Source organism: Limulus polyphemus, unplaced genomic scaffold (genome assembly GCF_000517525.1).
Source record: "Limulus polyphemus unplaced genomic scaffold, Limulus_polyphemus-2.1.2 Scaffold913, whole genome shotgun sequence".
Classification (NCBI taxonomy): Eukaryota; Metazoa; Arthropoda; class Merostomata; order Xiphosura; family Limulidae; genus Limulus; species Limulus polyphemus.
This window is the reverse complement of record NW_013666523.1, coordinates 80680-92797: the sequence shown is the minus strand read 5'-3', so window position 1 is coordinate 92797 and position 12118 is coordinate 80680. Positions and strand designations below refer to the sequence as shown.

Genomic DNA, 12118 nt, shown 5'->3' with positions numbered 1-12118 from the left:
ATATATATATATATATATATATATATCTACCTATCTTATTTTTCTTAATAATCGAAGAAAGACAAAATTAAAACTAAAGCATGCACAATAATCATTTGGTAGTATGATTTGCTTTCACCACGGATGTGTCAAAGATCAGAGAAGAGAGAGCTCTCTTTCAATTTTGGTAAGTCAGCAAACAGTGGGCATCTGCCTGAGGATTGGAGAGTTGCTCAAGTTACTTTTATTTTTAAAAAGGTGGTTAGAGTTGTTCTAACAATTGTACACCAGTTATTCTTACATCTGTAGTGGGAAAAGTTATACAGTCAAAAATTTAGCCAAGTATGATATTACAAATGAAAGCCAGCATGTATTCACCAATAGGAAATCTATCTTGCTTTACTAATCTGTTGTACTTTTTTTTTGGAGAATGTTACTTGTTATCTGGATGAAGGAAAAGATATGAACTTCGTGTACTTAGATTTTCATAAAGCTTTTGTTAAGACGTCACACAAAAAAAAAGATTTGCTAATAAAATTACACATCAATGAGAAAAGGTTATTTTATTGGATTGTAGGATGATTGATTGGATGGTATAAAGCAAAAGTTTGTTATGAATGAAGTCCAGTCAAATTGAACCCTTATAATTTGTGGAGTACCTTATAGGTCACTGCTCGAGCCTTTGCTTTTTCTTATTTATGTTACTGATATTGATAAGGGGTAAACCTAATAAATTATAGACCACCAAGTCTATTTTTAAGAAAATACAGTCTGTAACATGAAAATGTATGTTTTTATAGACTCACTGGCCAAAAGATAAACATTTTTATATTTCTTTTTGTCTAATTTCTTTGGCAAATATCCAATCTTTCAAATAGAACCAATTATAGAATCATAACATTATTGAGACCAAAACAGATTTTCTATATTTCTCCAAAGAATACTTACTGATTTATTAGACAACAAGTGACCATTTGGTCGTTTGGGTCTGTACTAGCACACCCACCCTTGGGAAAAGTAAAAATTTAAGCCCACTCTTCACTTTCAGGAAATCCTCAATTTCTTTCTTAAACTCCTATATACTTTTATCCAATACTGCCAATAGCCACTCATTCCATAAGTCAATCAATCATGCAGTTGGACAAATAAAATTATCTTAAATGGATCCTAGTTTGTTTTTTCCAAATTTTAAACATGTCCTCTCATTCTGGATGAATGGCATTGCTCCTTCAACGTGTACCAAAGCACAGTTAGGGCAGATGGCATGGAAAAGTAAAGGGCAGGTTTATTTTATATCACTTTTCTTAAGGTAGTTGTGCATGGATAGCCTTGAAGGACCAAATAGTCCTATGTTGTCAATAGGTTATGTTATGTATATAAAGAATATAGTAGTTTAATAACATGATTTTTATTTCAAATAGACTAAGCATACTGCAAGTTTTAAACAGAAAAAACAGACAATACAGAAAATATAAACTCTCCTAATTAGTAAAAAAATAAATTCATAGGTGGAAAAGAAGAAAGAAAAACCAATATCTTGGTAGAAAGTACCTTAAACCATTCTCCATTGATCACATGCATCTGAAACTTTTCTGCAGCTGGATGATCAAGACGACATCCCGATTCTTGAATTAACTGCTCAGTTGTACGGCTAACAGAGGGAAATGAAGTAAGATAAAAGTAACATATGGATTTCTAAAATATCAGAACACAAGTTAATATTTTACCTTTCACAGGATGTACCTGTTCATGATGTGAAGTCAACACTAAACAATCATGGTTATGAGTTATAGATGCAAAATAATTCAATAAAAATATCACTATTTGCAGGCATGCAATAGATTTACTCTGCAGTTGCTAATGTGAGTCACAGTTTTGAGATTATATCAAAGATAGTTTTCCAAGTACATTGACTGCAACTGAAGTATTTATGCAACTGTATATATCTCTACCATTCCATTGAAAATTATCAGGCAAAGGGGGCAAGTGCCCAGGGGCTCGGGTGAATGAAACCTGATTATATCGTAAAGTCCACAAAGCACCATTAGGCTATATCTTCATTTAACCATAAAAGGCATAGTTTTTGGCTTTTCTTTGCACACAGACACTTGATACATTAAGAATGATTGAAGTAATAATTACTTTAGATTTGTCACTTTATAGATTTAATAGATATTTGTTGTTACTTTATTAATGTTTTTATGCTTATACTGTGAGCTAAAAAAGGCTGCTTGTTGCTGCCCTAATTTAGGATCTTTTTCATAAGTTCTTTAATATGCTAAAAGAGAGAAAATAGGGCCTGGTGAGGATGTTTGCCACAGGGCCCATGCTGGCTCTCAACACTCCTGGAGAAAGTTAAGCTGTATATAAGAACTGTAATAAATAAGAACAAGCACAGTTAAAGAATAAGATTCCAAAATTTGGCAAGAAAGCATGAGTCATAGAATCCTTACCCATGATAGAAAGCTTAACAAATATCACTTTTACTGTCAAATCTAATTTGCACTTTTTACTGAAATATAAATATCTGGAACTCGAGTCTTCTAAACCTAATTCTACCACATTTTCTCATTTCAAGACACAGGTCCTCAGAAAACAAACACATATAATAACACTGAAAATCATCATATTAGCTCTTAAATAATACATTACAGTTTTTTTATAACCTTATATAATTTTATTTCATCCATAACTACTTTTTGTGTGTTGTAAAAATATTGAGATTTTTTGGTTCTCATACAATAATGAATGATTTTTAAATACACTAATAAGCAATAGTTTTCAAAAAAAAAAAAAATTTTTGATTTGAGGGACTCCACCAAGAACCTGAAAGTAGTTAAGAATTAATACTGTTTGCTCATATTCCAAATAACATTGATAGTTAGGTTAGTGAAAATATACACATCATCAAGCTAATGATATTTAAAGGGGTGCACTGGAATTCCTACAGTGTTAATATCTTTAACTGCTTTTGAACTTTTCTAACTTCCATAAGTATATATTATCCTAACCAAAGATTAAAAAAAGTCAAAATTTTCTCTATTTTTTGTTGGGTAACCATAAGATTGATGAATAGGTAGTCTCAGTGGAATGAATAGTCTTCTGTAAATTTTATTAATATCTATAGGCATATTTGTAATTATCTCAAACAAGCTTCACTCTAGCCTTTAAATCAACTTGAAAACTTTGATTATTATCCTTTTTATCCTGTTACAGCATAAAAAATACCAGAATGCTTAAAGAAGACCACAGACATAAGAACATATGAAAAGCCAAAGTGACAGAAGACCATTCAACCTGTGAATGTGATTTCCTTATCTGTCCAAAAACATTAAACAAAAATATTTAAGTTAAACATAGCTTTACACATCTGTGTAGAACATACATATATATATATATATCATTAAAAAGGTTTGCTTTTTTTGTTTACAAAGTCCAATTTTTGTGGAAAGACCATTTTTAATTTTAATAAGTATCACATTTATTCAGCTGCAACTATTAGTGTAGTACGTTCAGAAGATTAATCTTTCTCAAAATACAATAAAAGTTCGCAAGAGGATAATCAATAGATAAACTACTCCATAGGTTCTAATAATTAAGCAGCTAATAATTTTTAAAGCCAAAGACAAAATTTTAAGATCACGTATACGAATACATTAACTTATTGCAGAATATGTAAAGGTTTCTTTCAAATTTTCTTAACATAAAAACAAAAAAATAAAACAAATGGAGGAAACCATTCTTTTGTTAACTTTAAATAATAGTTTGCAAGTAATGATCAATTTTAGATATTTCAGTTTTTAACCACATATTATACAATACTATAGTATTGTACAAATTCCATAATAAATTTACACATTTTCCTGCCCTCAATGAAACCAAAATAGTGATCAATAATAGAAAACTTTCCCTACACTATATGCTGAAAGTTCTCAGCACCCACTTTAATTTTTGTCTTAAATTAAGTTTCGGCTGCAAAACTACAAGAAAGAGCAGAGTGACAGAAGCCTTTTAGCTCATCAAGATCATTTTCCCAGAAAACAATTACCATACACTTTAACCTGTTGCCAGTAATATGGCCCAACTTTACTTATAACTGTAACCTGTTACATACAGATGTCTTAAGTTCACTTAACATTTATTTTTTATTAAAGAACAACTATTTGACAATAAAGTTCTTGATGGTGATATTTTAAAACTCTTATGAAGATTAAGAGAAAATAAGTTATTGGTTTAACTGGTATCTTTAAACCTCCTTAACTCTAGAAGAATTTCCAATTATTGATAGATTACCCATACAATCAAGAAAGGTTTCAGGAAATAGTGGACCTAATTTTTAACTTCTGTTGTAAGCAAGTTATTAGCATCCATTGTCTAGTCTTATTTAGAAAATAATTTGTCTGATCAGTCTATATAACACCAAAAATGTTGCACCAATTTTGAACATATGACCACCATCCACCAATAATATTGCACCACCTATATTGATGCTGCTAGCTCCCTCTGATTTTCCCACTCAATCCTCACTTTCAAGAATTAGCAGGACCTAAAATGAATAACATTGGCAGTGGGGAGGAAGGGTGGGAAGTGTATGAGGAAAAGCAGGTATCTGTCAGATACAGTCAACTTCCGATACAGTACTACCTCTTCTCACACAAAGATAGAATTCCACACTGAAAAGTTGGAGGTGTGTAGGAAATTGGTGTAGGCTTTTAACAGTGAAACCATGTGGAAAGCGACTGCCTAGAAATAACTGGTGTGCTCAGAGACAAAACTGAAGCACATATGCAGGGCACCTCACTACTTCTGGAACAGGTATGCTCTTCACCTTGTAAGAAAGAAATGAACCTGACATGTGCAGACTAAAAGGATGTGCACAAACTTAATTCCTTCCGAGAGGTGCAATCCATAGTAAAAAATAGTGCAAGTCTGAATCATCCTCCATCCTACAAAGTAGACTAGAAAACTAGCTGGCTCCCATAAGTGAAGAATTGCTCTATGAAACAAAAACTCTAGGCAAACTTGATGCCCACATGAGGAGAAATGACAAATCAATGGACAGTTTGCCAAAATATAACAATGGCTATGTATCTACCCAACCTCAACCGAACAGACGAAGTTCCACAACCCATTCTTGGCATTAAGAGATTGATGATCAGCCAGATAAAAAGAAATTAGAGTAACCTAAACATTGTGGCTAAGGCATGTGTGATATTTTTACACCAACCACAAAACTAAGTGAACAAAGTGTCATACGTCAAGCAACCAAAATTATGAAGAGGAAGTTATCATTCAGCCAAAACCAAACAAACTCCCATAACCACCATAGGAGCAAGTAGTACAACAAACCAAACCTGGTATTACAGGGCCATATCCTTACCTGCGCTCAACTGTAAGAACAGGACAATACCTGTAACTGGTATTAAAAGCAGAAATCATAACTCACCCAACCATAAACACCTGCACCCAGAATTACAAGGAAGATGTGGAACATTTGCTCAACTGTAAGAACATTGAACCAACATCTTGTTGTAAGTATTACAAGGCAGATGAAGTCCCCCAAACTCAATCATAGAAAGGAAACCTCTTGAAACCAGAATTAAAGAGAATGGGAGGAACTCTATTGCAATCACACATGGGAACGGGGTAGTGTCATCCTAAAACCAGTATTACGAGGAGGATCCCACATATGCTGATCCTGCTCCAACCAACATTTGGTTCACCTGGGAATAAGTATCCAGGGAAAAGGGAATGAGAGAACCCAGCTTTGCACTCTTCTCACTGAGTAGATAAATGTATAGTTATAATGTAAGGTATATTCCTATTTCACACTCAGAAGGAAACCTCCTTGGTCCACCATCCCAGTGACTGGGAACTGATAAATGGTAAAGACTCCCGTGCTCCACTTGGAGAAAAAAAGGGGGAAGTAAATGCAGTGGGGAGTCCAAAGGAACATCACACTGGAGAAAGTGCAATGGGTGTCCATGATTCCCTATTCTGAAAAGCAGACCAACCATGATTTATGCAATCAAAGGGTTGGCAGGGAGAGGCAGAAATCCCCTTTTGCTTTATTCAGGATAGTCCAGGAGTGATGGTCCACCATTCAGTTAAGTTATGGATACCTAGACACACATAAGTAAATACCATTAAGCATGCCACTAGTAGTCTTGAGGAATACCCCATCTCTACAGTGAGCATTATGGCTCTACAGATATATAGTGTGGGATTGAGTGAAAGCACACCTGACAAGGCAACACTCGCCACAGTGTGGGATCCTACGAGTAGTGGTAAAAGAAGGTCCCTGTAAAAAAAACATAAATGAAATGTAGTGAATAGACATACCCAAGTCAAAGGCAAACAGATATGTGTAGAATCACAATGGGAGGGAGATGATATCCACCTGAGAAAGATAAAGCTAGATAGTGCAGATAATGAGTGACAAAGGAATAGGGAGTAGTCCACATTCCAGCCTTAATGATTTCTTACAACAGATGGCAAAGACACGCACTTGATGATATGACAAACATGATGAGAAGAAACACTGAGGAGACAGCAACCTTCCATGGATAAGTCTGAATACACCAGCCTAAGAAGTTGATGAACCCAACAAGTTAGTGTGATAAGGGATAGATCACAGGAAACATAAGGGTACCATGGAATAAAAGGTTGGCAACATGAATTCCGAAGGGAAGCAGTCTGTACCACATAACACCATAGGGAGCAAACCTGACAAAGAAACCAATCGGGATTGGAATGGAAGTACAGGTGGGAGATGGAAGGTTTTTGGCCTTCCCGGGCAACAGAGGTCTTAGGGAGAATGGAACAGTCTGGATATAGGAAAACATAAGAAGAATGGTAGAAGAGTCTGGTAACATTAATAGCATAAACATCCAATTAACGATGTCACAAGTCAGGAGGAAAAAGAAACATGTAACATACCTGATTAACCAGCTGTAAAAAAAAAAGGTGTGGAAGGTGAGACAGACCAAAATAAGAATGTACCGGAAAATGTCAATCTAGTTTTCTTCTCCTTGATTGTATTCGCCCTCAGAAACAATGTTGGGTTGAAAATGAGAAAAAATTGCTGGCCGAACATAGGAATCTAGCTCCATGCGAATTAAGGACCGTACCTTCTCAGCAGATAAAGTCAAACCTGAGGTCTGGGTAGTCGTACTAGAAGCATTGTCTATCATAATGGGAACTTCAGTTTTTGATACATTGAATCGCAGAGTCATTCTAAGTTACCATATAATTCAGTAACAATAAACAAATGCAAAAAAAGAAAATTGGAACAATTGAATGCAGACATGGTAAAAGAAAACTGTTGAAAAATGTATTGAAATGTCAACAAAATACAATCGTAAACAGCAGTCACATGCAAAAAAACACATGCCTAAATGATGCTGTGCCAATCAAGAAAGTGAGGATTGAGAGGGAAAATCAGAGAGAGCTAGCTGCATCAATATAGGTGATGCAATGCTATTGGTGGAGGGTGGTCACATGCTATATACATGTACATGTTCCAAGGTGGCACAAAATGTGTGGAGTATATAGATAGTGAGCTGTGCATTAAAATTTTTTAGCAATGCTTAGGGTAACAGAAAGAAGATCGAGATAGTTTTGTGTGAGTGCAGATAAGACCATATTGGACATTTGTTATTAATAACAGTCCAGTCAAACTTTGTTACTCAGAGGTCACTGCTTAGGCCTTTGTTTTTTGTTGGAGCATAATTAGTAAAGTCTACTGATGACATTAAACTACTTGGTATTTCTAGCTGTATTGAGAATGTTGAAGTGTTACAGAATAACTTGATCAACTGTTAAGTTGGATAAAAACTCTACAAATTACCTTTAGCTTCAGTAAGTGAAAGGTAATATATTAGGGTTATCATAATATGAATCCCTCCTTTAATATAGATGAGAATACACTAAATAGCATGACTGAAATCCATCCAAACTATGGCTTATTCTGGTAAAATATGTTTAATATGGATAATGATAGGCATCAAATATGGATATTATTAAGTTTTATATACCTATAGTCTATGCTTTTCTTACATATTTTGTTTAAAAGTGACTTGTAGCTCATATAGCAAATTTTATCTATTTTTGTCTCGTATGTTGTATTCAATATCTTATGAAGGATTGGATATACTATTACACCCTATTCCTGTTTGACACGAGGCCACAAGGAAAATAAAAATCATGATCTACTGTTACTGATGGCACAAAAAATATAATCAGTATTGGCTATGAAAATGGTGAAAGGAATACTAAGATAACACTTTTTTCAATTTTAGATCATGTTCAAGTAAAATTATTCCTATTTTTATTGTCTTAAGTACTGTATTACTCATTTATTTGTAATTGATCATCTTATATCCTAACCTTATGACATAATCAATCAGTTTGAAATGTTTCTTTCAATGTTCATGTAATTAAAATGTCTAATGTTGCACATTACCCTTAATTGAAAAGCCACATAATGAGTTAATAATCCAGGATTTGGTTAGATTTGTGTGATTTTAGGTGAATCTTATATCTGCTATTGCTAGAAGTAAAGCTAACAGAATTTTAGGGTATATTTACAGACATATTGATTGATTTCAAGTCAAAAGAGACAATAATCTCTCTATACTAATAACTACTAACTAGTTAGGCCTCACTTGTAATACTATGTACAGTTTTGTTTTCCTTATCTGAGAGAGGGCATTGACTTACTGAAAAGGCTAGTAGGATGACTCCAGGGATGAATGAGTTATCTTACTGGAATAGGTTATGAACTCTCCACTTATTTTCTCTTGAGAAAATATGGGTAGGAGGAGTTCACAGGATTATCCAGGATACTGATAGGATAAAGGTGTCCTAATTCTTTGTACTGCACTTTGGAAATAATACAATGAGAGAAAGTTTAAGATTCTGGGAAGACAGGCTATATGTAGGTTCCAATTAAGATAGTTCTTTTTTCTAACAAGGTGATTGACTTATGGAATGAATTCATTGACAGTAGTGGAGACCAGTACTTTACAAGAGTTTAAGAGAGGGTTGATGATTTCTTGAAAAGTAAAGGGTGGTTTAAATTTGTATTTTTCCCAAGGGTGAGTGTGCAAGAACAGCCTTGAAGGACCAAATGGTCTCTTGTTGTTTCTATAATATAATGAGCAGTTGTATGAGTGAGCATTTTTTCCAAAATGGAAGGATGCAATTGGTACAGCCCCTCAAGATACTGTTTTAGATCTTTTTTTGTTTTATCATTTATTCCAAGGATATGGACAGCTTTTCAGGCTATAACAAAGCAATTAATTTGCTAATAGCACCAAGATTATTGTATGGGATGATATACTGAGAAGAATCTAGACAGTTTTGGTGAGTGAATAAAAATATGGAAAATGTGTTTCAATGTTAAGAAGTGAAAAGTACTGTATTTGAGTTAAGAAAATCTCAAAAATAATTATTTCTTGTAGGAGAAATACACCTTGTAAAAAAAAAAAGCTCGAAGCCCTCCGCAATGTTTAATTACATTACTGTAAAAACTAAAATGTTTTTTAACACATAATATATTATAAGAACTACACTTGGTCCTAATTCATGTATTTATAACTGTTATGAGTTTGGTAATATGATTATGAATAACCTGTTTGATTGATGGAATTAATGGACTGCAAATTAATTTAAATATAAAGAAGTAATAAGCTTAAGAAACCTGTAGCTTCAATAGAAATATAAACATTGTCTAGCCGATATTGTGGTATGTGCTATTTGTTTAAATTCTTGTAACTCTTGTTGGATAGAACTATAGAAGCAAAATAAATTTACATTTTTTTTATGCTTTGCCTATGATTGGTTATTTTGTTACAGTAGGTGGTACTGGTAGGATAACCTCCACGAGTTAAAATTAAATCTATGAATGGCCTTCTGTCATTTTACTCAATCTTATATTATAATAGTTATAACTGCTTCGACCAAGTATTTAAGGTTTATAAAACTCAAAGATCAGTTTTTGATATATTTAGAACATGGATATGTCACTATATCATCATTATTATGAATATAAAGAGATCTATTTGTCAGTAACGAACTTTTTGAAAATAATTGAAATTAAGGGTAAGCTTGTGATGCAAGTTGCATATGCCTACTTGAGTCCAAGACTTCTGAGATGCTGGCCAATTAGCCGAATAATATCTTTATCGGTTTGTGATTTGATCTTTGGGGATATATCCTCTGTTTCTCCATTTATCTGCCCATTTGCAGAAGAGGGACAAGCGCCATTCTGTAGGTCAGTTGATGTTGAATCTCCATTATGTCGCGGACAGCCATTGGCATTGGTGGCTTGCATGTTAGTTGCAGAAAAACACTGTTTTTTCCGCGGTGGGGGAGATAGACCACCGTCGTCGGACTCCGCGCTCGAGGCCAGGCTTGCTTGCGATATGGCTTTATCTGATGCACTTCAAACGTTTCAGTAATAAAACCACACCAAAACTAACAGCAAACAATCATTCAACTTTGAAGTTTGATACTTCAACCACACTTAAACTTATACTCCAAACATCATACTCTCACCACTCTCAGCTGTGTTTCCTTCTGTGACGAAAACAACAGAGGATTGTGGGACATTCCAGCCCATGTACCGAGCATTTCCGAGATTTGTGGACTCAAATAACATTAAATAATGGTATATCCCTTTGAAAATTATATTTTCAAAATTTGTGATTTATAAATTGGGCTTACAGTACAAAAGATCATACTCGACTAAATAAATTAATGTATATGCCTGTAATTTAAAATGTTTTAACCGCGACCAAATTATGAGCATAGTGACTCTGAGCTATAAAACTGACTACAAACTAATAATAAAAAACTCAACAGCTTATAGTGTAAAAATCTGGAAGTAAAATTTTGTCATGCAGGAAAAATCATTTTACCTTCGTATAGAACACTTAAAATTTGTAAGTATTTGATTTTTGATGTTTGTGCTAATCATTTCGTATCTTACTCTGGACACTGTTGTGTAATATGAGGGGCCTAGCATGATCTGTTAGTTAGGGCACTCGACTTGCAATATGTAAATTGCGGGATCGAGTCCTGTCACCGAACATGCTCACACTTTCAGCCGTGGGACGTTGTAACGTGACGGTCAATCCCACTTTCGTTGGTGAAGAGTAGCCTAAGAGTTGGCAATGTGTAGTGTTGATTAACTGCCTTCCTTTTAGTCCATCACTTCGAAATTAAGGACGGCTAACGCAGATAAACCTCGAATAGCTTTATGCAAAATTCAATAAACAACCAAAATAGCGTAATATTGCAGCTGCGAAAGTTTATTTGTTTTTTATGATTTTTGCGCAAAACTATACAAGGACTATGCATATCATAATGGATTGCATTTTGTGACAGCTCAGACTCCAGTGCCAGTGTAAAATACAGTAGGTGCTTTGAAAGTTAATGAAACATCACAAAATACATCACTTCTAATCTATTTACCTCGGAATAAAATTTTCGCACCCCTCACCGCCGATTCACAAAAAAAAAAAAAACGATGGTGAACTTCAACTCTTTATTTTATTAATCGATAAACATTGTTCATAGGCAATGACGTCATTAGTTATAGCCAATCAGCGTTCTAGAGGTCTCCTGTACCCATCACTATCTTCCTGGGAAAAAATTACCACAGCCATGAGCGAAAAAAAAATAAACTCGAAAAGTTCATCCGACCTGGGAGTGGTAGGAATAAGAAAAATCCGTGAGTTTAACGCGTTTAGCCGTGAGATCAATATCAATTTCGTGAGACTCACGGAAATTCCGTGAGAGTTGACATGTCTGTAATTCTGATCCGGCCACGATAGCCATAGGCCAAACTCTGCCGGGCCGAAAAAGAAAACTATATATAATATTTCAAACTCTTGTTAAACATATTTAAAACTCAACAAACGAAATACAATCCGGAAAAAAATAAATAAAGACAAACAATGTAGTCACAGAAAAAACAACAACCAAAAATAGCAGGGAGAAGTTTTTAAACAAAAATCTCCAAAATTAAATACATAACAACTTTTATTTCGAACTAGGTAAAAAATGTCGATGAAATAAACAAGACTATTATATTTGATATGAGAAACGTCTGTTTGTCAAATATCAGGTTCAT

At 34.2% G+C, this 12118-nt stretch overlaps 1 protein-coding gene across 2 annotated transcripts in view; it reads right to left on the bottom strand.

Annotated features, from left to right (window-relative positions):
- LOC106461205 (WD repeat-containing protein 26-like) overlaps positions 1-10563 on the bottom strand; it is a 26880-nt gene extending 16317 nt beyond the window's left edge. For both annotated transcript variants that reach the window (XM_013921001.2, XM_022388065.1), the window contains exons 1-2: positions 10116-10563; positions 1531-1630 (exon numbers count right to left, since the gene is read on the bottom strand). In XM_013921001.2, the coding sequence (XP_013776455.1) occupies positions 1531-1630; positions 10116-10315 (300 nt within the window). In that variant the 5' untranslated portion in view covers positions 10316-10563. The remainder of the gene's footprint in view (positions 1-1530; positions 1631-10115) is intronic.
- Between the last annotated feature and the right edge of the window lie 1555 nt (positions 10564-12118).